Source organism: Anabrus simplex, chromosome 1 (genome assembly GCF_040414725.1).
Source record: "Anabrus simplex isolate iqAnaSimp1 chromosome 1, ASM4041472v1, whole genome shotgun sequence".
Lineage (NCBI taxonomy): Eukaryota > Metazoa > Arthropoda > Insecta > Orthoptera > Tettigoniidae > Anabrus > Anabrus simplex.
In genome coordinates, this window is record NC_090265.1 from 1779945816 (window position 1) to 1779973665 (window position 27850).

Here is a 27850-nt window from a genome sequence, read left to right on the forward strand (position 1 = left end):
CAACATCATTCACGTAACCTCAAATACCAAAAATATGATTGGTCCAAATAACACGGTAACAAAGTACACGGACTTCCACTATAAGTTTTAACCGAAAGCATTAAGGATCCTTTTTGTAGAGCACTACTTTTAGACACAGCGTTGAAAGCAGAAACATATGATCTCTTGCTAAATTGTTCAGCTTATACATAAACTTTCATAAAAAGGCGAGAAGTAAGTGCAATAAGAAACATTAACCTATATTACCATTTTTACGACTACTTTTCATCCCTGGCTTTTTAATCGCGTCACATTATTCATGTTTTTTCGTTGCATTCTCAACATCTTGCTTTGAAAAGATTCAGCTCCATGCACGGAAGTGAGCTGTAACATAGGAACAGCCTGAAGCGGACAGACTTATACTTCATAATGACGTAGCTTTCCTCAATAAGTACCAACAGCTGAAGAAGGAGAAAAAAACAAGAGTGCGCTCTAGAGGTAACATATGGAACTAAAATTTGGAAAACGTCTGAAGGGAGACTTGGCGATTAAAATAAAACATTCTGTGAATAATGGACCTGTAGTACTAAGGATCCTTATTCTCCACAACTCCTCAATGCTGAACTCAGATTGGGGCCGATGATCTAGATGTTAGGCTCCTTTAAACAACAATCATTACCATTATCATCATGATATTCTCAGTTTCTAACATTTGATGATCATCATTGTTGTTTAAAGAGGCCTAACATGTAGGTCATCGGCCGTATAACATTTGATATTTTCAATGTAATGTGTCTATAAATCACATCAACTACTAAACCAATAACATTTACTTTCTCAGAGAATTTATACAACAAGGAAGATAAACCACTGAACCTGAACCATACAAACAGTTCAGTCAATTTTTGAATTAGATACATTTACAACTGCTGCTCAAATCGAGAAATATGGATCGTCCGGTTCAAAAGTGTGACAACTTGTTGATTGTTGATTTGAATTATATCATTCATTCTCTTCCATCTTTTAAGCTCTCTCTCCGTGGTTGAGTACTGCAATAACGCTAATAAAAACATAACTAAACCGAAAAAAATTACTGTAGAAATATCCACAATTTTCGTGTTGAACTTTTCACAATTAATTGTACGTTTTCGAAATATAGCATTTTTGAACAGGAACAGTATGTAATGTGTCACTTTTCTACAATGACTCGGAAGGAAAAAAGAATAAAAAACTACCAAGAATGTCTGATTTTATAGAGACATGTTTAGTCTTATTTAACTCAGAACTGGCTTTTTTGAACCAGACTATCGATACCTCTTTACATTCCAAAGATGATGGTGGTGATTAGTGTTTTAAGGGAAACCAACCCTAAGCAATTAGAAGATAGAAGAAATGCAACGCTTCCAAACAGCAGGTTATAAGCAAAATGAAGGGAAGGGTGCAAATGAAGATGCCCTAGCCCTTGCAAACTTAATAACGTGGGAGTTGGATAGGAAGGATGAAAAGTGCAGAGACTTACGCTGGTAAGAACTCTGTGAACACCTGGGAGTCATGCTTTCTAGTCGCTTGTTCTACGTTTTAAGGAGAACCTTCATCTCCAATAACCACCCAAGACCAAACCAAACACCATGGCGCAACAGCCCTGAAGGGCCATGGCCTACCAAATGACCGCTGCTCAACCCGAAGGTGTCATGTGGTCAGCACGACGAATCCTCTCGGCCGTTATTCTTGGATTTCTAGACCGGGGCCGCCATCTCACCGTCAGAGGGCTCATCAATTGTAATAACGTAGGCTGAGTGGGCCTCGAATCAGCCTTCAGATCCAGATAAAATTCCTTGACCTGGCCGGAAATCGAACCCGGGGCCTCTCGGTTAAGAGGCAGGCGCGTTGCCTCTTCAACGCAGGGCCGGCCTCTAAATACTTCCATCTGAAAGAAAGAAATTTCACTCGGTCATCAGAAAACTATCCGTCTTTAAATATACAATGATGAAAATTAAGTTATTTACAATGAAGGAACGGACCAGGTGAATAATAGAATGACTGAAACCCCATCTAGCGGCGAGGATAGGAATTGTGTCGGCTGGCGAAACCTGTCGCACTCCTCTGGAGCAATGATTAATGACTGACAGGTGGAGAGTGTTGCTGGAATGAATGATGGCAGGGAAAACCAGAGTAACGGAGAAAAACCCGTCCCACCTCCGCTTTGTCTAGCACAAATCTCACATGCAGTGGCCGGGATTTGAACTACGGTATCGGGCGTTATATGGCCGGCGCGACGGCTCCTGAGCCACGGAGGCTTAAAGTTAAATTGGCTACATAGTTACGTTATGTGTGGCCGATTCCCCCCATAGTATTTGGTACTTATGGTGAGCGGAGTGGGGAAAGAAAGGAAAGGAATCGGTGGAGAAGTGCCCTCGCCCCCCCCCCGCCGGGCCAAACAACAGCTTAACCGTCAATAGGTGTGTGTTGGGGGGGGGGGGGGGGAGGTGGGGAGATGACCCAGGAGGGGGAATATCGCGTTGACTCAGCTCAGGTACAATGGACTCGACACGTGTAACCTTCTTATGTTATTTTTAATATTTCCTATACGTTGCTGATGGAGGAATTTGTAGTGTCATAGGAGGAAATAAAGATATGATATAAGGTATGATGTTTGGTACTTAGGCCTATGGGAACAAACGTGATTTTCAACGACCTCTTTGACATGGACTTGGGCTGTTTTGACGATTTATTTTTCTTTCATATTATGAAGATTCGCGTCCGCCTCTGTGGTGTAGTGGTTAGTGTGATTAGCCGCCACCTCCGGAGGCCCGAGTTCGATTTCCGGATCTGCCATAAATTTGAAAAGTGGCACGAGGGCTGAAACGGGGTCCACTCAGCCTCGGGAGGTCATCTGAGTAGAGGGGTTCGATTCCCACCTAAGCCATCCTCGAAGTTGTTTTCCGTGGTTTCCCGCTTCTCCTCCAGACAAATGCGGGGATGGTACCTAACTTAAGGCCACGGCCGCTTCCTTCCCCCTTCTTTGTCTATCGCTTAAAATCTTCCCACCCCCTCAAGGCCCCTGTTGAGCATTGCAGATGAGGCCGCCTGGGCGAGGTACTGGTCATCCTCCCCAGTTGTATCCCCGATCGAGAGTCTGAAGTTCCAGAACACTGTCCTTGAGGTGGTAGACGTGGGATCCTTCGCTGAGTCGGAGGGAAAACCAACCCTGGGGGCGTGGGGTTGATTAAGAAGAAGAAGACGATTTGGAAGATTCCCACTAATGTATTCTTTCCGTTATCATGTCAATTTTGGATGTTTTGGATCTGGTAACTCTCGGAAATAATCTTCTCATATGGGAACAAGTGTCTCGTTTTGAGAAGTGTGAGGCGTCGGTGGATGCAGAGTGGGTCTCGGCTGGTCCGTGGTCCAACAGCTCTGCACTCTGACCGACCAACCGAGCAAAGGAGGGGTGGCCACGGCTCTGCCGTGGCTCTACTCCTCTGCATTCGGGAGATAGAGAGGGACTGGTCATGAGAATGGTTTTCCGTGGTTTTCCATTCTCCTGCACTAAGGCGAATACTGGGACAGTTCCTAGTATAGGCCACGGCCGCCAACCCTCTCACCTTTGTCTGATACAAGTCTCAGGCCTGAGGGACAGTGTCGCCGTCTAGGAGGCCCGCCTTCCCCTTCAGGGAAGGCATGAAAACATTTAGTAGTAGTATTAAGTGTGGGGCGGTTGTGGTGTGAGTTCACTGATTGCCGAGAAGACTTTGACAAGGAGGGTACCGAATGAGTTAGTCGTGCGGTTACGGCGCGGAGCTATCAGCTTACATTCGGAAGATAGTGACTTCGAACGCCACCGTCCTCAGCCTTGAAGATGATTTTCCGTGTTTTCTTACTCTACCTAAATTAAGGCCACGGCTGCTTCTTTCCCACTCCTAGTCCTTTCCTATCCCATCGTCGCCGTAAGTCCTATCTGAGTCGGTGCGACGTAAAGCAAAATATATACTCTATATGCACAATCGTTTGTCTGGAGTGTACTACTTTATGGTTGAGAGAGCTGGGCTATTGGAGAGAAGGAAAGAGATTCATTAGAAGCAAATGAAATTTAGATTTGGAGAAAAATGACGAGGACATGCTGAACTCAAAAGGGGACGAATAGAGATGTTCTAAAGGCAGCCAATGAACAACGGAGACTGATGAAAGTTATGGAAAGAAGGAAGTTAAAAGTTGTAGGTCAAATCAAGAGATATAATGACTTCGCAGTAAAAGTCTTAAAAAAAAAAAAAAAACCAACAACAACTAAGAAAGAAAGGAAGAGGCCCGAAGGAAGATATACTTCCAGACTTGATGCGATGTAGAAGTTACAAGGAAGTGAAAAGAACAGCAGGATTAAGAGGAGAATGGTTGCAGTGACAAGGCTTAGCCTAAAATGTATGATACCGGGCTCGATAGCTGCAGTCGCTTAAGTGCGGCCAGTATCCAGTAATCGGGAGATCGTGGGTTCGAGCCCCTCTGTCGACAGCCCTGAAGATGTTTTTCCGTGGTTTCCCGTTTTCACACCAGGCAAATGCTGGGGCTGTACCTTAATTAAGGCCACGGCCGCTTCCTTCCACTTCCTAGGCCTTTCCCATCCCATCGTCGCTATAAGACATATCTGTGTCGGTGCGACGTAAAGCAAATAGCAAAAAAAATAATGTATGATGATGATGATGATGACGACGTTGATATATAAATTTAATTTTAATTTCGCACAATGTGCATAATTAGAGGGCGTACGTACTCTTAAGCATTTTCACAGAATATGACGATGATATGTAAACATGTGTTGGGGCACCTCCGATTAATTGTAAGTACAGTATTGTAATAAGCACTATTTTCTCTGTCAATAGTATAATATTTTCTGTACTTCCACGTGTAATCGAGAAGATAACATGTCAATAAATAATGATCCATTTTGTCTGATTTCCTGAAATTAAAAATAGCCCGTACAACAGCAGCATCTCCAAAACCACGGGTGAGATGGGACAAATGTCTGAACCGAGGTGGTGATACTAACTGGAAAACTATTCAAAGGTACTTAGAACATTGCTGTATTTTTATTTCCCTGTATATTTAATATTGCAGCTGGAAGAAAAAAGGAGCAACCATTTTTTGTTTTGCCCCCGTGCTAATGCGACTGTTCAACAGTGGTACTTTTCAAGTGCCTTTTCAGCTGCATCACTCAGGTGTTCTTCTATCTGATGAGAAATCTTCTTCTTCATGTGCTTTGTAACACTTGTAGCAATTCTAGACATTATCCAGTTCAGAGTCTTATGTTTCCCTTCCACGTGAACTTTTACATCTTCTAACTTGTCAACTTTCAAGTCTTGGAGTGTCAGGTTACATTTCCTCTTTTCTAGGACCATGACATTTAGTTTTAGCAGGACAGAATTTGCCTTTGCTTTAGCATATATCTTACCACTTGTACTGAGTTTTCCAAAGGTAGCTCGGTAGTGGTCAAATCCTAATTCCAGGGTACCCAGTCCTAAACCAACAAACACAGTGAAATTGTGACCATAATGTGACAATATCGCATCGTTTGTACGGTAGATAGAAGAAAGATCTCTAAACCACCCCTTTTCTGCTTTAAATTCGCCCTTAACATTTAAAAAACCCACTTCTTTTCTAAATTCTTCATCTATATCGGGAATATCAACAACATTATGACCAGTTCTTTTTATAATTGCGCGGGTAATCTTCAAAATCCAGTCTACAATTTTATTGGCACTATTTTTGAAATGAAAAATGTCTATTATGTCCATAGCATCATCAACAACGCTGTATCTCTTATCTAAACGGTGTATAGGCTCTGCGCAGAAAGTCCATGTCAGAGTGCTTGAGATCACGAGTAGAAAGAACAGCTGTACTTGTCGTCCCATGGTGGCTTGATCTTCAACCTGCACACAGAAAAACAGGGATTAGTTTCGCTTAAGCGTATGCTTAACGAAAGGGTTAGAGGTTAAAATGCCCAATGTGTAACATGATCGGTTATGATAAAGTCCACACTTTATAAATATCTACGCAACCGGCACACTCATCATGTGCCTCGACCGCGCCTAACCTTACAACAACGCTCTATTTTCCACCATCTCCCAGCTCTTGGTAACTCACTGCCCGATATTGAAATATTCAAACCTTTCGCATCATTCAAAGAAAAAATGAAAAGATTCCTTTGAAGTCCTCTCCAGGTTTCCATTTCCTTCCGTCCCTCCAACCCTCGACCTTTCTTCCTCCTAATTCTGTAACCGACACTCACTACTGATCTGCATTTAGGACAGTCACCCAGGAGGCAGATTCCCTGTCTGTTGTTTTCCTAGCCTTTCCTTAAACGATTTAAAAGAAATTGGAAATTTATTGAACATCTCCCGTGATAAGTTATTCCATTCCCTAACTCCCGTTCCTATAAACGAATATTTGCCCCAATTAGTCATCTTGAATTCCAACTTTATCTTCATATTGCACCCGACAGGGCCATGATCCAAGGACCTTTGGTTAAGACTGGTCATTTAAATTACAGACGCAATGCTATTTGAGGAAAGAAATATCGAAATTAATTAATATCAATATCATTGAGACCGATAAAATAGGTCTACAAAATTTATTCTACAGAATTTTATTATTTGCGGTCTATTGCGCAACATCTTTCTTTGTCCAGCGGGAAGCCCGCAGAAGAGCCAAGCCCGTGAAGTCTTGGTGGGCCTACAATCGGTGGTTCACCGTGATGTAACTTGAGAGAAGTCATCCCTACCTCACGACTGAGAAAGCGAGGGGAGGCAAACTTTTTCGAAGCGAAATATGGAAGCCATCCTTAATTCAGCCTAGCCAACTTGATTGTCTACGATTTTAAATTCAATAAAATCTAAATTCTGGAGTCGTTTTCCGATTTAGAAGAGATAACTATAATTGGGGCATTTATTTAGCGTGTCTAATGTCCTCTTGGCTGATAACTTACGGATGGAGAAAAAATACTTCGTTATTTCTGCGTGGAAAATTACAAGGGGCCAGCTGATTAGTGTCTAAACACCTCCTTGATGCGGGAGTTTACCCCAGTTTGGAGGGGGAAACAGGAGAAACTTTAATTAATTACAGGAGATCCTACGAAAAATAATCGTACAGAGATGTCTCAATCACACCAGGTGAATACTGGTCACATGATGGTCGTACTATTTGACCTCTAGTGGGCCGTGGATATGCCATATGCAGATTTTGATTGGGGGAAACTGCCTTCTTGTAAAAAGCACTGCCGTAGGCGACGCTAGTCATTGGGGACTCTGCTCACGAAGGGCGAAACTATGTTTAGCTGAGCTCGTATTAATTCTTTGTTTAGTGACTTCAAACTTAAAATTCAAACGCAATAGAGTAATTCGTGTGAATACTGCATAGAGTTGACATACGTGACGCTAGTAATTGAACATTTAAAACTGTGACGTGTCGCGAACACTCAGGTCGAACTGTAATATTATTATTATTATTATTATTATTACTACAGCACGACCGTGTCGGATAGTAATATATTAATAGTGGCTGAGAGGTACGAGGAATTCGATACTGAACCGCGGATTACAAAGTACTGATCAGAATTCGTGGCCAGACGCCAGCGCTGAATGCAACTGAACATATTGTGGAAATAAAATATTGACGTGTTCTGTGCTTAGGATACTGCAAGTGACTTCATCGATCAAGAACCATGGACTTCCGGCTTCATGGTGAAATAGAGCTACCAGTGACCGTTTTGGTGCCAATGGGTCAGCAGTAACCCCCGATATGGATCACCCTAGCTGACCAAGGTGTCATCAGATGATAGAGATGAGTATTTTCATATTTAATGGCATGACCAGAAGGAACGGGAATTGTTTATCATAAGCTGACGCTATAATGTTAGGGATGTAACTTTATTTGAATGTAGAAGTGCCAAAGATGAGCACGTAGTTTTTATATCTTATTTTATTTTAATTAATAACAGGTCTGAGTGATTTTAATTGTAAATAGGGGAGATTTCTTTTATTCTGAGAGATTTGCACGCAGGAGAAGATTCACTTATTTATCTAATTTTGGGAAACTTGTAGTCAGTTAATACGTCAGGAGACCAGTGGGTCTGGAGATTCAGGGATTGATAATTCAAGTTAGGTTGTAGTTAATCCAGTATTGATAACTGCAGGAGTGGTAAGTATTGTAATTTAAGCTACGTGAGGAGTTCCAGAAATATAAGGGATGTCTACAGGACTGATACCCCATTCCTCCATTGAAATATTTAGCTAGGGGTTGTTTCAATTTAAGTTGAGTTGTTTTAATCAGTTTAATTATAATCTAATTACAATTTAACTATGAGTTAATTACTGTGTGAATATTTAATTATGAGTTAATTACAGTGTGAATATTTCATTATGAGTTAATTGCTGTGTGAATATTTCATTATGAGTTAATTTCCGTGTGCATATTTAATTATGAGTTGATTACCGTCTGCCAATTTAATTATGTGCTAACTATAAATTAGGGTTTAATTATGAGTTAATTATCGTTTGATTATTAAATTACGTTGTAATTATGAGGAAGTTTCCGAGTGATGGTTCGATATGATTTAATTACCAGGTAAATCACATAAGGAAGTCAGTGAACAGCTGAAACCAATAATAATAATAATAATAATAATAATAATAATGTTAATTATGCAAAATATTAGTATTACATAACCGGTGTCGTGATGTGAGATAGGTGTGATATTAGAAGTCATGGGTTGGCCACGAGAAACATATGTGTTGAATTGAGGTTATTTAATTGAAGTCAATGCGGTTTGATGATTGAGGAATAGACGTCAGGATTATCGAGAGTGTACCACGGGACGAGTCGTTTTTAAAGAAATGGTTTGTTATGCCTGTGAAGGCCGAGGCTAACGACCACCCGATGTGGGGGTGGAAATTCTTGCCCTTGCGCCAGATGTGCTTTGTGTGCGTCTCGCCTCTAAGGGAGGGAGCTTTTTGTTGTGAAGGAAGGCCTGACTGGATAGGCTAAGAGCTAGAAATATTAAACACGCCGGAATAATGTATTCGCCAATAAGTGACAAGGTAATTGGTACTAATATTTGTTAGATTATTATTTTCATTTATTTGAGTATAAATTAGCTAGCGTTTTCAGCGCCACATGTTCGTCTCTGGGGTCGTCAGTTCAGTCCTCTACGTGGGCACTGGTATTCCACAATGCTGGAATGAAGGATGTGTGCCTGACGTGTTCCTTGTATATAATGAGTGACTGTGATGTTTGTGTAACATGCTGTGAAAGTAATTAGCGTCGGCGATGGCTTATCCCATCGGCACGGCGATTTGTATTCCAGTGAGTGTTCGGTTCAAACCCGGGTGTTTGATCCACATCTGTATAATTTACCTTATGGTACTTCGTTGGGAAAATAATTGTGTGCTTTTAGAATAGGGATCGCTCAGACTTGTTGCATGAGTGTTAATTTCATTTGTCAAGAATGTGAGATTGCTTCAGTGTTTATGATAAATGCTTCCTTTCACGTTGTGTCATGGCATATCTCTTCACAGATCTATCACACAAGACTACAAGTCAATAAATAATCCACAACAAATGTAAAATTAATTATGTACCTCATTTGTGTATATATGCTTAATTCTCATAATCATCAAGATTTAATAAACTGTTTGCATTAACCTAAATGTTATAGTAATGTTTTCTCATTATAGTTAGGTATGCCCCGTTTCTCCTACCCTGTATGCCGCTCAGTTAATTTAAGATGTGCGCCTATTATTTTTTACCCAGTAACGCCCTGTAGATTTCTCGCCGGAGCCTCTTTGGCTAGGGGCGGGTACATTATTGTGATCTTTCCTACTTTTAAAGACACCACTGAGATTTATTCGTCTACTTATGTCGTTCCACGCCACACCTCTCCACTAAAGGCTCGGAATATACCGCTTAGTCGAACAGCTCGCCTCCTTTCTCCCAAGTCTTCCCACCCCAAACTTTGCAGCATTTTTTGTAACGCTAGTCTTTTGTCGCATATCACCCAGAACAAATCGAGCTGCTTTGTCTGGATTTTCTCCAATTCTCGAATCAAGTAAACATGGTGAGGGTCTCATACAGTGGAACCTTACTCTAGTTGGGATCTTACCAGAGACTTTATGCCCTATCCTTTACATCCTTACTACAACCCCTAACAGCCCTAATAACCATGTGCAGAGATCTGTATCCTTGCCGGTTATCGTAGCCATTGTTGTGCCATTGTTATTGTAATCATTGTTAATACTTAATATTGCCCCCCTTGCCGTGACGGGGAGGTTTGCGTGTCCCAATGAAGCAGATAGCAGGGTCGCAAGTGCAACCATATCGGATGGGTATCTGTTGAGAGATTAGACTAAGGAATTGTTCACCGAAAAGGACATAGCAACCTTTTGGAAGTTGCAATGGTGGCAGTCTAGATGATTGACTGATATGGCCTTGTAATAACACTCAACATGGCTTAGTTGTGTTGATACTGCTACCCGGCTGAATGCAACGGGAAACTTCAGCCGTAACTAACTCCCGAGGACATGCAGCTTTCTCTGTATGAATGATGTACTGATGATGGCTTCTCCTGGGTAAAATATTCTGGAGGGAAACTAGTCACCATTCGGATAACCTGGTGGGGACTACACGAGAGGGGCGATCATTAGGAAGATAAATACTGACATTCTGCGAGTCGGAGCGTGGAATATTATAAGTTTGAATCGTTGTGGTAGATTAAGAATCTGAAAAGGGAGATGAATAGACTAAAGTTAGATGTAGTTGGTATAAGTGAAACACGTTAGTAGGAAGAACAGGATTTTTGGTCAGCCGACTACCGAATTATCAACATAAAATCAAACAGGGGAAATCCAGGAGTTGGTTTAATAATGAATAAGAAAATAGGGCAGCGGGTAAGGTTCTACGAACAGCACAGTGAAATAATTATTGTCATCAAGATAGACATCAAACCAATGCCCACCATGATAGTGCAGGTCTATATGCCTACTAGTTCAGCGGATGATGAGGAAATCGAAAGAATATATATGGAACCATTCTGATCATGGTCAGAATATGCTGATTCAATGATAATTATGATGAGTATGGGAGACCACATAGAAAGGGCACTGGGTGGCATTTTGTTGTGCAACATTTTCTAACATTGCGCGCTTTCCAGAAGAATTTGGCGTCAGAAGCGAGCTGAAGTTCCCCAAGATGCTTATTGAAATTTATTATCCCAAGCGAATCTCTTGAAGATAGAGTGGGACGCGAGCAACTGTAGCTAGTTGCTTTACGTCGCACCGACACAGACAGGTCTTATGGCGACGATAGGACAGGGAAGGGCTAGGAGTGGGAAGGAAGCGGCCGTGGCCTTAATTAAGGTACAGCCCCAGCATTTGCCTGGTGTGACAATGAGAAACCACGGAAAACCATCTTCAGGGCTGCCGACAGGAGGATTCGAACCTACTATCTCCCGAATACTGGATACTGGACGCACTTAAGCGACTGCAGCTATCGAGCTCGGTTGCGAGCAACTCAGTGGAAGGCCGCGGGAGATTTTATACTGGAGAGAAACGAATTTATTAAATATCTCCGACCACAGGAGGAATATAAAGCAGTGAATATCAAAATTGCATTTGGCATATTTTTCTGAAAATTTTGATATGCTACATGACACTACCTGTAAGCACAGTTACGCGGCATACCGTGGGAGAATGATCATCTTCGCGGGCACGCTCACGAGGGCCCACCCATGTCGAGCTCCGTAGCGAGGGTGCGCAATCGCTAATATACACGACCGCCGAGAGCGCGAGCGTCATTTTACTGTGTGTGTCGCTGTCAGCTAGGTTTATGTCACGCAGCGGCTCAGTGAGGGGAAGACTATCTTTGTATACAAGCAGCGCATTCAGAGTCCAACTTGGGACTTTTCCCTTCCGTCACGTGTCAAATGGACGCTGCTCATCCATCATGTTGAGAAGTTCTATCCGATTTTCGGCAGAATGTTGTTATAACTATTCCCAAGAAAGCCGGTGGTGACAGGTGTGAAAACTACCGCAACATTAGTTTAGAATCTTATGCCTTCAAAATTTTAAAATGTATTATTTACAGAAGAATGGAAAGACAAGTTGAAGCTGAGTTGGGAGATGATCAATTGGGCTCCAGAAGAAATATAGGAACACGTGAAGCATTCCTAACTTTACGTCTGATCGTAGAGGATCGAATCAAGAAGGACAAGCCCACGTACATGACATTCGTATATCTAGAAAGGGCATTCGATAATGTTGATTGGACCAAGCTATTCATGATTCTGAAGATGATAGGGATCAGATACTGAGAACGAAGAATTATCTACAATTTGTATAAAAATCAATATGTACAGTATGTATAAAAATCAATATGTACAGTATGTATCGAGTGATAAGAATCGAGGGCTTTGAAAAGGAAGCAGCAATCCAGAAAGGAGTGAGGCAAGGCTGTATTTTGTCCCACCTCTTTTTCAATATTTACATAGAACACACAGTAAAGGAAATCAAAGAGGAATTTGGAAAGGGAATCACAATCCAAGGAGAGGAAATCAAAACCTTGAGATTTGCCGATGATATTGTTATTTTATCTGAGACTGCAGAAGATCTCGAGAAGCTGCTGGATGGTATGGACGAAGTCTCGGGTAAGGAGTACAAGATGAAAATAAATAAGTCCAAAACAAAAATAATGGGGTGCAGTCGAAGGAAGATAGGTGATGCAGGCAATATTAGATTAGGGAATGAAGTCTTAAAGGAAGTAGATGAATAGTGTTACTTGGGTAGTAAAATAACTAACGAAGGCAGAAATAAGGAGGACATAAAATGCAGATTAGCACAAGCAAGGAAGAGCTTTCTTAAGAAAAGAAATTTTCTCACTTCAAACATTGATATAGGAAGTAGAAAGATGTTTCTGAATACTTTGGTGTGGAGCATGGCATTGTGTGGAAGTGAAACATGGACGATAACTAGCTAAGAAAGAAAGAGAATATTAGCTTTTGAAATGTGGTGTTACAGAAGAATGCTGAAGGTGAGATGGATAGATCGAATCGAATTGGCGAGAGGAGATCGATTTGGCTAAATTTTACGAGAAGGAGAGATAGAATGATAGGACACATCTTAAGACACCCAGGACTTGTGCAGTTGGTTTTTGAAGGAAGTGTAGGTGGTAAGAACGGTAGGGGTAGACCAAGGTATGAATATGGCAAGCAGATTACAGAAGATGTAGGATGCCATAGTTTTGTAGAATTGAAAAGGTTAGCACATGATAGGGTGGCATGGACGGCTGCATCAAACCAGTCTATGGACTGATGACTCAAACAACAACAACAACATAACATTGTTGTTTATAGCGATTGCTATCTTTTATACTATTTGAAATTATTATTAGTGTATAATGTCCCTCCCTGGGCTGTTTTGATAAATAAACAAATAACTAAATATATAAATATATTGAAATGCCTTCAGGAAAAGTTTGAACCTGATTGTAAATATACTGATGTTTTGCATAAGATCAATTTCATGTTTTAACCCGTATGGAACTTACAATTAGTATTTAAAATTCTTGTATATATTATCCACCAATTCAACACATAAAATGTTTATTGTCCTAAAGGGACTTTACAATCATTAATTGGTACATGTTTCGCTCGCTGTATCGAGCATATTCATCCATCTTCTATACCATTGTCTCAAGGATAAGTCATTCATTAAGTCCTATTTTCAATGAAGTTGCATAAAAAAAATTTTTACACAATAAAATATCGTCACACTTAAAGGGCAAACAAGGAAAATTGACAATTAAAATATCTCATTAATGGACTAGACGTTAATAACATAATATTGATGTCCACGTCATAGTAAATATGCCAATTAAATTTGAATTTTTTTTTTTTGCTAGGGGCTTTACCTCGCACCGACACAGATAGGTCTTATGGCGAAGATGGGATAGGAAAGGCCTAGGAGTTGGAAGGAAGCGGCCGTGGCCTTAATTAAGGTACAGCCCCAGCATTTGCCTGGTGTGAAAATGGGAAACCACGGAAAACCATCTTCAGGGCTGCCGATAGTGGGATTCGAACCTACTATCTCCCGGAAGCAAGCTCACAGCCGCGCGCCTCTACGCGCACGGCCAACTCGCCCGGTATTGGAAGATTTGGCTTATTCTCGTTTGATTCTTGATTTTTCAAACACTGTTAGTGTATTTATCGAAGTTTCAATGTTCATTACGAAAATAGTTAAAGGTTAAACTTGCGGTATTTTTTTTTCCGTTGTGTTTTCGTTAGTTGAGATCTACGCCATTATTAAAGGATGGTTCATTGGATGTTTATGCTCTGTTGTATGCATCATACTTGTGGATGGAGCTAACCTCAGTAACTGTATAGAGGAGCCCTTTAGTCAGGAGCAAGAGCTCTTTTGCCATACAGGTAAGGAAGAGCTTTTTTGCCAGGAAGAGTAGCCCTTTTGTCCTACAGATGGAAGGAAGTGTTCTTTTTGCCCATTTGCCCTTTTGCTGGGAAGACGTGCCCTTTTGCTAGTAGGAGGTGCCCTTTTGCCAAGGAGCACTTTTGCCAGGAAGAGTAGCCCTTTTGCCCTGTTGCCCTACAGATGAGGACAAGATGTTCTTTTCGCCCATTTGTCCTTTTGCTAGGAAGAGGTGCCCTTTTGCTATAGGGATGAGAAGGAGGAGGGCGGCTGTGTCCCTTCGGAGGATGAAGAGGCCATAGGAGTCTATGTATAGCTGCTATCTTGTGCAGTAGCCCCTGGGCTAGCTTTCTCCATAAGAGCCTGTGTATATCCGTCATCTTGCGCAAACACCCTTAAGCCGTCTCCCAAGAGCATCCGCCATCTTCCACAGTAACCTCTGACCCACACTCTAGGAGTTAGCCTCATAAGAGCCTCTGTATAGCCGCCATCTTGCGCAAGCGTCCATGGCCATCATCTTTCTCCATAAGAGACCATGTATAGTAGCCATCTTGTGTCATCGCCTATGGCCGTCTCCTAAGATCCTATGTATAGCCGCCATCTTACGCAAGCACCCTTAAGCCGTCTCATAAGAGCAGCAGTCATCTTGTGCAGTAGCCTCTAAGCTAGCTTTCTCCATATAAACCTGTGTATAGCCACCATCTTGTGCAATCGCCCATGGCCAGCATCTTTCTCCATAAGAGCCTGTGTTTAGCCGCCATCTTGAACAATCTCCCATAGCCGTCTCATAAGAGCCTATGTATAGCCGCCATCTTGTAGAATTAGATAGCCACCATCTTGCGCAAGCGTCCCTAGGTCGTCTTATAAGAGCAGCAGCCATCTTGCGCAAGCGCCCTTAAGCCGTCTCATAAGAGCCTGTGTTTAGCAGCCATCCTGTGCAATTAGATAGCCGCAATCTTGCGCAGGTGCCCTTGGATGACTCATAAGAGCCTATGTATAGCAGCCATCTTGTAGAATTAGATAGCCGCCATCTTGGGCAAGAGCCCTCGGCCATCTCCTGAGAGCAGCAGCCATCTTGTGCAAACGCCCTTAAGCCGTCTCATAAGAGCCTGTGTGTGGCAGCCATCTTGTGCAATTAGATAGCCGCCAGCTTGTGCAAGCGCCCCTTGGCCGTCTCATAAGAGAGTATGTATAGTCGCCACCTATAACTTGAAAACTACTGGATATATTATCACCAAACTTCATATTTAGAATCCACCTGTCCTTGGGAAGGTTCTAGGGCAAATATTGTTACTAAATCTCTGAACTGACTGGGGATTTATACGAAATCGAAACCGTGATTTTGCACTCCCTCAGAATATACACAACCAAACTTACTGGAAATGGTTCCAGTGTATGGGACCCTCACCAGGATTACCTGATTCAGGAACTGGAAAAAATCCAAAGAAAAGCAGCCCGATTTGTTCTGGGTGATTTCCGACAAAAGAGTAGCGTTACAAAAATGTTGAAAAGTTTGGGTTGTGAAGAATTGAGAGAAAGAAGAAGAGCTGCTCGACTAAGTGGTATGTTCCGAGCTGTCAGGGGAGAGATGGCGTGGATTGACATTAGTAGACGAATAAGTTTGAGTGGCGTTTATAAAAGTAGGAAAAATTACAGTATGAAGATAAAGTTGGAATTCAAGAGGACAAACTGGGGCAAATATTCATTTATAGGAAGGGGAGTTAGGGATTGGAATAACTTACCAAGGGAGACGTTCAATAAATTTCCAATTTCTTTGAAATCATTTAGAAAAAGGCTAGGAAAACAACATATAGTGAATCTGCCACCTGGGCGACTGCCCTAAATGCAGATCAGTATTGATTGATTGATTGATTAATTTCTAAACCTTTTTTCTCATGTGCATCATTTCGATAGCATGATTAATAAGGGAGATATAATTAACGGACCGTTTTTCGGTACAAGTCCCACTGGACTTAACGCAAGAGTGGGTGCGTGTAAAGCGTATTTCTTACAACTCGAAAACTACTGAAGATATTTGAACCAAACTTTATATTTAGCATCCACCTGTACAAGGGTAGGTTTTAAGGTCAATACCATTTCAAATTCCCGGAACTCTCTGGCGTTTTATAGGAAAACGAAATGGTGATTTTACTCTCCCACAATATATAAAGTACAAGACCAACCTGACTGGAAATCGACCAAACTTCATGGAAATCCAATTCTAATTTTTCTTATGTGCATTTTTCAACAAGAGGATTAATAAAGAAGATAAAATGAAAGGTCGGTTTCTCAGGCTAAGTCCAGCGGACACAGCCCTTATGTGGAGCAGATTCCTTATCTATCTACATAAACCATATTGTAACGACCGTGTGCCTGTGCATTGACTATTTTGGCGAAATTTTTGTACAGATTTCCGTTTAAGGGGTCATAATGACCAACTGCATATTTTTTAGCTATACTTCCCTGAAAGTGCTAAATTTCCCCCCCCCCCCCCTCCGCCAAAAATCAAGATTGCCTCACAATCTGCCACACGAGTTGGAAAATTGAAATTATGCAAAATTATAGATTTTAGCCGGTAACCTACAGAAAACTTTCAAGATCTTATAATTTTTCACTTTTTATGCCGAAGAATATCGAAATATGGAGGTAATTTCATGACGGTGCAGACCTTCGTTTCGAAGTATTTCGCGGCTAAAAGGTAAGTCCTATCACAAAACGGATGACACAGTCTCCGTTCAATTTGGAGTGATCTACAACTTTGGTCCTGTGACATTTTGTCGTCCCATTCTCTCTCCGTTATAGGGTAGATTTTGCCGTATATTTCGATTGTTCGTAAATGTTCTGCTTTTTACACATATGTTACTTAGGTTGACACACTTATGGGAAAGCAAGAGTCATAAAATTTGGCACGTACATTGACACAACCAATGGCTATATGCGAACCAAATTTCATTATTCTAGCTTCCAGAGAAGTATGTGAAAAATAATGTTAAAAAATACCCAAATTTCAACCCATTCAAGTATCTTAACTCAATCGAACACATAAATATGGGAGATACGAGAAAACGTTTTAAGACCAAACATGTAGAGCGTTAAAAGGGACGTCTGGGGGTGCAAACCGTATGTTAGTATGATATACCTTTTAGGAGCAGTAAATCTCGAAGTGAAGGTTTGCACTTATGAACGTGCCTATGCTTATCTGCCACCTATCTAAATATAATCGTAACGACCGTCTACCTGCATATTGACTATTTTGGCGGAATTTCCGTACAGTTATCTGTTTCAGGTATAATAATGACCATCTGCATATTTCTTAGCTTTGGTGTCTGTTTGTTTATCTGTTTCTTCTTATCTGTGAGTTCTAATAACTTGAAAACCACTGAATATAATTCTACCAAACTTGATATTTCGAAGCCACCTGTCCTTGAGTAGGTTTAAGGGACAATGTTGTTTCTGAATACCTAAATTGACTGGGGGTTTATCCGAAACCGAAACCATGATTTTGCACTGCCTCAAAATATGTACATCCGAAATTAATGGAAATATATAATCCTTAATTGAAGTCCATTTCTAAAACATTTTTTCTCATGTGAATTTTATTACATGAGAGATATCATGAACGGTCGGTTTTCCAGGTTAAGTCCAGCGAACGTAGCCCAAAAGGTGTTGTACGTGGAGCAGATTTCTTCTCTATCTATAAAAAGAAAATCATAACGACTGCATGTGTCTGTACACTGACTATTTTGGTGTTTTCATACAGCTACACGTTTGAGGGGTAATAATGACCATCTGCATATTTTTGGTGTACTGAAACCGTACAGTGTCCTGTACAGCTCATTGGAATCATAGGTGCCTTTCTACCTCATTAAAATCACTTCTAAAGGTCGCGTCATTGGTAGTAGTAGGCGCGATGGGGATTTAGCAGCGTCCGGCCAGAATGGAACCCGCGAAAGAGCGCCTGGAAAACAAAGGGAAGGCTGAACAGGAGCCAAGCCCCCGCGAAAGGGCCCTCTCAACTTGCAGAGAGAGTTGGAGATATGACGCGACGCTGGAGTAGTCAAACACGCCTAGACGTGTGGCTTATTTTACCAGGGATCCAAACTAACAGAAGGAACTTCCGGTTTTTCTTGCACGTTTCACGGGTGCCAACGTCGAATTTTGGCGCGTAAAATTATAAGATATTTTGATCCAGACATGGGAAAATTATGAGAGGCACACCAATGAATACAGCTGAATTTTCTGCGTATCCCAGACTAAAAATATGGAATACTTTATTCAGGGAACGAAAGGAGGTCACCAGATGTCCAGCTGTGACATATCGCAAACACATATGAACGAGAAAGCGTCCCCCGAGCTAATAGTCGCGCTCAAAATTGACTCCACCCCCAGATGACGCTCATGGAATAATTAAAAGAGGGAAGCAAATTACGTAAAAACTGCCGATCGTCGGGAGAGCACACTTGGTTCAAATAAGAAAGGAAAGAGTGGGTTACAATATGCACCATTTAAATGTTTTGAGATTTCAGCTGTGAACGAGATATCCAGGATGTCAGACTTGTATGGAACAGGGCTGAAGGACAGCACGCCCGTTTCCAGCGCCGAGGTCATGCAGCAGTAAGCACCGCCATGGGTCTCCCGTGGAAGGAAAAACCACGGCCACCAAACAGATGAGTGATGTCAATATATAATTTTCTTAGCACGTTAATGTAGAACCGGTAGTAGGATGAGCTTTCCTCTGTAACACCTAAATGTTGTAAAATAATGCATGTCCTAAAAATGGAAAATTTATTGTTCTTGATCATGTTAAAGTAAAATTCAAGGGAAGCTAACTCCCCGGACAACCCATTTGTTTTCTTCTTAATGATAGTTTATCGTGAGGGGTTTTTCTTAGTAATATGTAGAATATCCTAGCAAGTAAGGGAGACAAGGATAGGAGAATATTTGAGTTCCCCTAGGGGTGGCTGGAACAATAATAAGTGAGCAGGGAAAATCATGTCGAAAGGTTGCTAGTTAATGTCCAAGGTGGCTAGCGTATATGCTGGGGAAACTCATGGGTCAATCAGACGATGCATGCGTAACTTACACATATAATAATTGCATGCTGCTAGAAAGAAGAAATCCTGTCCGAGAGAGGTACATAAATATGTTATTTAGGTATAATATTGAGGGACAGTTCGCGAGTTTCCCGTAATTCTTGATTATTTAACCAGAAATGTATGGAGTTTTTTTTTGGCGTGCAACCGGCTGAGATCCAGGGAAGCCAGAGTCTTATGTATGGTAGAAATATAAATATATGCATAACTTTGGGCGGCGAGCGAAGATGAGGAGCGTGGAATTGAGGAATCATGAGACTCCTATGCCCAAGGAAAGAAGATACGCGATATGGGACGTAATGAGAGGGCCGAATGCCCAGATAGTTTTATGATCAGATGATTCGGAAGTAATGGTGCCCATAGTCGGCGCTCTACGAGGAAAATGAGGATGTATGGAATAAATGAGTATTTCTTGGGAATTTTGCGGTAAGATGAATAAACAAATGAAGTGGGCCATAGGTATGTGTCTTCGAGAAAGGAGGGCTGTACCTTGTGAGGGAGAGAAGAATCCGGCGTGACCAATGAATGGGAAATGGTAGTATGGAGCGAATGACCGTCCCTTCCTCCTTTTTTTTGTGAGTGTTCGCTTCTCGCCCACGTGACCGAGCGATCCCGCTGGGCTATTATAGTTAAGGCTTGAGGCTGTGGATCTCCCCCGTAATTGCTTGTTGTTTTTAAATGGTTCAGCTAAGACACTTCTGTCAATGATAATATCACGGTGATATAGATGGTAATTAATAAATGAGTAGGGATCTCCCCAATATCCGGTAAAATGAGACCGTAGCTACTGTAGGGATTTTTCAGGAATGTACTTCTCAGTCGGAGTCATCTAGTTCGAGCCCAGGTCAGGTGGACTGAGGCAAAAGATACTGATAACCATGTTTTTCTTACAGGAATAGCCTCCTTTATGCATGAGGTGAATATAACTAGGTGTGTTGATTATTTCATGTGCATTTATTTTGAGTTCAAACAGAACCGATGTTCAACGTTGTATTGTCTTGGTAACAGATCAGGGCAGTCCGGGGATTTTAGCTAATGGTATGTGTGTTTGTCTATGTATTATGTAAATATATCTTGTAATATGGTAATCATGTAGTGCAGGAACCGGTTAGTTACGTGCTAAGAACAGGAAATATTATGTGTAGGGACATCAGCTCATCTCACGGAGTGATCGACAGAATATAAAAAAGAAATGTCATGAAGGGTTTGAACTAATGAGGGAAAGATGAACGATAGCAATCGCAAAACCTCAATTATACCGTGGTGCAGGCGACGCCCATAGGCGAGTCGAATTTTAAAGTGTTGATTATTTTCTATTCCTCCCGTATGCGGAGAATTCATTGTATAGGGTTGTCTCTATTTTTATGTCATATTTTGAATAAATTAGTCTTTGTAACTCCCCTTATATTATTCTTGTCATTTGTAGCAGTGCTAAGCAGTATCCAGTAGACAGTTGAACCCAGAGAATCCTACTTTCATATTACATAAGGCTCCATCTTAAGTATTAGTGTTTTTTCTTTCGAACATACCACCCCCCCAAGTGCTCGAGCTGTCGAGGCCAGCACAGAAAGTAGGAAGGGGAGCGGTTCGAAGCAGTTAGGCAATTAGAGCCGCTCTTCGCTGTAGTCTCATCCCTGTTATGTGGAGGCATTCTTATGCGCGGGTCATCCATTCGAGGGCCGGAAGGGTGCAGTACTTTCATAAAACTCCTAATTTTTACTCCCCTCACCAAAAATTCTGATTGCGGCATAATCTACCAGACGAGCAAGAAAATTGAAATTTGGAAAAATTATACGTTTTATACTGCAGCGGGCGGAAAACTTCAAAAATCTTTAAATTCACTTTTTATCCCCAAAAATAGATCGAAATATTGAGTCAGTTTTAATGATGGTGCAGACCTTGGTTTCGAGGTATTTCGTGGGATAAACGGGAAGTCATTTCACATAACGAATGATACAATCTTCGTTCAATTTAGAGTGATCTTCAACCTTGATCTGATGACCTTTCGTCGTATCTGTATCCCTTATACGTTAGATTCGGCTATATTTCTCGATTTTTAGTACATTTGGACTTTTTACATGCATAATTCATACTTTCAATCACTTACAGGAAATATAGAATCATCAAACTCTACACGAACATTGGCCCACCCAATACCCATACGTGAGCCAAATGCTATGTCGCATAATTATCCGAAACGTAACGCAATGTAATATAATCTTACACAAATTTCAACGTATTCAACGTTTCTAACTCAATCTCACCCATGAATAGATGAGATGCGAGAAAATATCATATGACCTGCCATTTAGGCCACTAAATACTGCGTCTTATAGTACAATTCTTTGTCGATATGACGTACCGTTTAGCAGCAGTTATTCTGTAAATGAAGGTCTGCAATAATTTAAACATGCATATACTTTCGTATGTCGATCTATATATATACATTGATGTCGATTTTGTAGCGATCGAGAAAGGGTGTGTCTGCTATTGTAATCAGTACTCCCCACACCGACTTTGACTGGCGAAGTAAAAAAAAATGCACAGGGTTACTTTCCGTGGTCCTTAGAAGAAAAATCGAATAATAATAATAATAATAATAATAATAATAATAATAATAATAATAATAATAATAATAATAATAATAATAATAATAATAATAATAATAATGCCCACCTCTGTGGTGCTGTAGTTCGATTTTCGGCTCTGCCACGAAATTTGAAAAGTGGTATGAGCAGGTGAGGCCGCCTGGCCTAGGTACTGGTCCTCCTTCTCACTTTTATCCCCCGACTTCATAGTTTCACGCACCAGAACATTGCCCTCGAGGCGGTAGATGTGGGATCTCTCGCTGAGTCCGAGGGAAAAAGGATGAAGGAGAGGAAATCCCCAGAAATAGCAGTAAGTGTTTGCTGTTTTGTTTTTTACTAGTAGATTTTCGGTGACGATAGAATAGGAAAGGGCAAGTCATGCACCCAGGTCGGTCCAAAGGGGTGGGTTCATGTGTCTTAAGGGCTGGGATTGTCAGGGGTAGGAAGTTTAATAGAATGATTGTATTAAATTATACACATTATAGTAATGGAAGCCCAATAAAAGAATTATTGCATTTAAACCTTCGATTTAAAGAAGTTCAAGGTTTATGCTAAACAATCGTCATAATCCGAAGCCCACACGCCATTATTATTATTATTATTATTATTATTATTATTATTATTATTATTATTATTGTGTAGTAGTTAGTGTGGTTTGCTGCTACCACCGGAGGCCACGCTCGATTCCCGGTTCTGTCATCCTCGAAGTACTTTCCCGTGGATATCTCCTCCTCCTCCAGGCAAATGCCGAGATGAAACCTAACTTACGGACACGGCCGCTTCCTTCCCTTTACCTTCTCTATACCTTCCGATCTTCCCATCACCCACAAGGCCCCTGTTCTGCATAGCAGGAGAGGCAGCCTGGGTGAGGTATTGGTCCTCCTTCCCATTTGTATCCCCGACCCAAAGTCACACGCTCCAGGACACTGCACTTGAAGCGGCAGTGGTGGGTTCTTTTACTGAGTCCGAGAGAAAAAACAAACCCTGGAAGGTGAAAGGATTAACAAAGAAAGAAAGAAAGAAAGAAAGAAAGAAAGAAAGAAGGTAAGAAAGGTTATTTGTTAACATGTCTGGCTCCTTAGTTGAATCGTCAACGTTGAGGCCTCCGGTTTAGAGGAACGCGGGTTCGATTCCCAGCCGGCTCGGGGACTGGCAGTTTGTGTTTGTCACAACACTCTCCTGCTCATATTCAGACATAACACTACTCTATCAACTAACACATAAACACACAATAGTGATTACATATCTCCATATAGGGCCGGCGTCAGGAAAGGCTGAAACAGGGCTAAATCCACATGTGCGACACAGTTCGCACCCGCCACCCCACAAGTGTGGGAAATGAGATACAAAAGAAGAAAATGATTTTTATTAGTTCTCTGTCTCTGTTCTTTCTTAATCCGTTTACCGTCTAGGGTTGGTTATTCATTAGGACTCAGCGAGGGATCCCACCTCTACCGCCTCAAGGGCAGTGTCCTGGAGCGTGATACTTTGGGTAGGGGATAAACTGGGGAGGAGGACCAGTACCTCACCCAGGTGGCCTCACCTGCATTATTGAACAGGGGCTTTGTGGGTGATGGGGAGATTGTAAGCGATAGACAAGGAAGAGGGAAGGAAGCGGCCGTGGCCTTGAGTTAGGTACCATCCCGGCATTTGCCTAGAGGAGAAATGGGAAACCACGGAAAACCACTTCCAGGATACCTGAGGTGGGAATCGAACCCACCTCTACTCAATTGGCCTCCCGAGGCTGAGTGGACCCCGTTCCAGCCCTCGTGCCACTTTTCAAATTTCGTGGCAGAGCCGGGAATCGAACCCGGGCCTTCAGAGGTGGCAGCTAATTACGCTAGCCACTACACCACAAAGGCGGTTTTTATTTATTAAAATGTGCGGCCCCTTGTCTGAATGCTTGGCGTACTGGCCTTTGGCTAGAGGGGTCCCGGGTTCGATTCCCGGTAGGGTCGGGAATTTTAACCATCATTTGTTAATTTCGCTGGCACGAGGACTGGGTGTATGTGTCGTCTTCGTCATCATCATTTCATCTCTATCACGACGCGCAGGTCGCCTACGGGTGTCAAATCAAAAGACCTGCATCTGGCGAGCCGAACATGTCCTCGGACACTCCCGGGACCAAAAGCCATACGCCATTTCATTTCATTTCATTACATTTGTTAAAATAGGAAACCACGGAAAATCATCTTCAGGGCTGCGGGCAGTGGGATTCGTACTCACTAGCTCCCGGATGCAATCTCACATCTGCGCGCTCCTAACCGCACGGCCAACTCTCCCGGTCGTTTGAAACTAATGGCTATACGGGTCATACCACATAGCCTACTTGCTCGGCAATAGCAGGCAGAATGCGCATGCGAACAAGACATGGTGGACCTTAAAGTTGAATAGCTTCTTCATAACTCACCGGAAGTTGTCGCAACCTAGGATAGAACCACTGAACCACGTTCCTCGAATGAATCTTGTACTAACAGGAGCAGCTCGTGTCGTCTCAGAACTCACGAGTATCAAAATTCACGGATTCCTAGAAGAGGACTAGGAAAAGTAGCTTTCTTTACCTGGGTCATTCTCAAAACTCGCGAACCGGGCCAGTTCTTCTTTGACTGGATAAATGCCCACCCTTCCCACATAACGACTGTAGATATTTGAAAATGTAATCGGAATTGTGCGAGAAGCTCTGGTGTTAGCGCCAGTCGGAACTGCGTGTCCCTGGTAATTGGCACCTCTCTCATCAAGAGGTGGGCCTGTCATGAAGCCTCGCACAAGAGATTGAGAAACCCACGGACATCAGGTATACACTGGTGGGCTGTTTCACTTCTCACTTGCAAATACAACTTTGCTGGCACACGCGGATGACAGTCTTTTATGACAAAAACATACTGTTTCTCTCTGCTCGTAAATTCTATAACCGTCCGACTCGTTGAATGAATGGTCAGCGTACTGGCCTTCGGTTCAGAGTGTCCCGGGTTCCATTCCCGGCCGGGTCGGGGATTTTGACCTTAATTGGTTAATTCCAATGGCTCGGGGGTTGGGTATGTGTGGCGTATTCAACATTTGAAATCATCCTCATCTTCACAAACATTCCGGTCGCCTAATAGGCCGTCTACTAGAAAAAGTCCTGCACCAGGCCTCTGCGGAGGCCATACGCCATTTTTATTATAATGCTATAACCGCAGTACGTTAGATTTAGTTTACAAGAATTCCATGTTATGCACTGCTCGATGACCCTAAGAAGAATAACTGAGTAAAGTTCAATTCTATACTTGGAGAATTTGGTCTGTGATAATTCCTGTTATCAGTGCATGGATATTCCGTTCTAAGTATGGTTGGAGACACATGGGTTGAAGGGCAGCGTGAGTCACCGCGCACCTCAACCCTCCTACGGTCTTCGCAGGCACCTGCTGTCCGGAGTCGTGAATTTTTAGACTCACTAGAATGTTAACTTAGCTACTAGTTTGTAGTATTGAGTTTTGATACTATTTTCTACTAATTTTAGCCCTGAGTTTTGAGACCCTCTGTGGTGTAGCGGTTAGCGTGATTAGCTGCCATCTCCCCCCCCCCCCCCGGAGGCCCGGGTTCCATTCCCGGCTCTGCCACGAAATTTGAAAAGTGGTACGATGGCTGGAGCGGGGTCCACCCAGCCTCGAGAGGACAACTGAGTAGAGGTGGGTTCGATTCCCACCTCAGCCATCCTCGATGTGTTTTTAAGTGGTTTCCCACTTCTCCTCCAGGAAAATGATGGGCCACTTACTTCCCTCTTCCTTTCAATTTTTCCATCCCCCATACAGCCCCAGTAAAGCATAGAGGGTGAGGCCACATAGGCAAGGTACTGGTCATCCTTCCCAGTTGTTTTCCCGACCCAAAGACTCACGCTCCAGGACACAGCCCTTGAGGTGGTAGTGGTGGGATCCCTAGCTGAGTCCAAGGGAAAAACCAACCCTGGAGGGTGAACAGATTAAGAAAGAAAGAACAAAGGAAAGAGTTTTAAGACGTAACCGGGCAGCTTGGGTGTTGAAGTGTTACCACACGAAAATCTTTCCTTCATTCTCTCTTAATCCGTTTACCCTCCAGGGTTGGTTTTTTCCTCAGCAACTAATCCCACCTCTACCACCTCAACGGCAGTGTCCTGGAGCGTGAGACTTTGGGTCGGGGATATACAAGGACCAGTACCTCGCCCAGGAGGCCTCACCTACCATACTGAACATGGACCATGTAGTGGGATGCGAAGATTGGAAGAAATAGTCAAGGAAGAGGAAGTGGCCATGGTCTCAAGTTAGGTACCATCCAGGCATTTGCCTGGAGGACAAGTGGAAAACCACGGAAAACCACTTCCAGGATGGCTGAGGAGGTAACCGAATCCCCTCTACTCATTTGACCTCCCAGGGCTGAGTTTTCCCTGTTTCAGCCCTCGCACTACTTTAAAATTTCGTGGCAGAGCCGGGAATCAAACCCGGACCTCCGTGCGTGGCAGCTAATCACACTAACCACTACACCGCAGAGGCGGACACGAAAATACTGAGTAATAATTGAAAATATTAACAAGTACATAGATATTAAAGAGAATAGCAGTGCTTTTTATCTCAAGCTTATTGTGGAGTTCCTACTCACCTGGTACGGAGTATGAACACAGCTGGTGGTCGACGTCTAGGTTTACAATCTCCTGAGGAAACGCAGGCGAGAGAACGAATCTTCAGCCACTACTGGACTGGGCTGGGCTCGCTCCCTTACTGTCGTAAGACAAGGTCAGCAGCAAGGTCACGCAGATCGAGGGCATGCGCGTCACTTTAAGAAACCGAATGAATCAGTCGGAACCTGAATAACACGTCTGAAATTTTCTCTTGAAGGTTTACTCCGCTCTAATACGAATGTACGACATTTTTCTGCCACTACAACGCCCGACTAGTTGGTTGAATGGACAAGTGTAGTCGCCATTGGTTCAGAGGTCCCCGGGTTCGATTCCGGGCAGATCGTTGGTTTTTAACGATAAATGTTTATTTTCCCCGGTTCGGGGACTGTGTATTTGAATTATCCCCAACGTTCCTATAACTCACACATCACTCCCTCAACTACAAGAACTACAAGAAACACGCAGATCCTATACAGATGTCTCCGAATCTTGTACAAAAGGCTGGACTAAGCCACAATTATTATTATTATTATTATTATTATTATTATTATTATTATTATTATTATTATTATTATTATTATTATTATTCAATCCATTTACCCTCCAGGGTTAGTTTTCTCCCCAGACTCAGCGAGAGATCCCACCTCTACCGCCTCAGGGGCAGTGTCCTTTGGTCAGTGATACAACTGGGAAGGAGAACCAATACCCCGCCTTACCTTGTACTTTATTTTGAAGCATTTATCAACACCACTTAGGGGTCTTCGGTTCGATTCCCGTTCGGAACGGGGTTTTTACCCGTGTCTTTTTAATTTGTCTGGTTCGAGGACTGGGTGTTTGTGTTTGTCTCAGGAAAGGGATCCGCCCGTAAAAGTAAGCCAAATTCGTAATTTTTTACAAATTGTTTTACGTCGCACCAACACACAGGTAAGTTTTATTGCGATGATTTGGTAGGAAATGGCTAGGAGTGCGAAGAAAGTAACCGTAGCTTTAATTGACGTACCTCCCAGGCATTTGCCTGATGTGAAAATAGGAAACCACGGAAAACCATCTTCAGGGCTGCCGACAGTGGGCCTCGAAAACACTGTATCCCGAATGCAAGCT

General features: G+C 42.4%; 1 protein-coding gene across 1 annotated transcript; it reads right to left on the reverse strand.

Moving 5' to 3' along the window:
- Positions 1-4797: 4797 nt before the first annotated feature.
- On the reverse strand, positions 4798-26833 carry LOC136883169 (uncharacterized). The gene is made up of 2 exons (XM_067155350.2): positions 26731-26833; positions 4798-5900 (listed from the first exon to the last, which is right to left on the reverse strand). The coding sequence occupies exon 2, from the start codon at positions 5880-5882 to the stop codon at positions 5145-5147; it is 738 nt and encodes a 245-aa protein (XP_067011451.2). The 5' UTR covers positions 5883-5900; positions 26731-26833; the 3' UTR covers positions 4798-5144.
- Positions 26834-27850: the final 1017 nt, after the last annotated feature.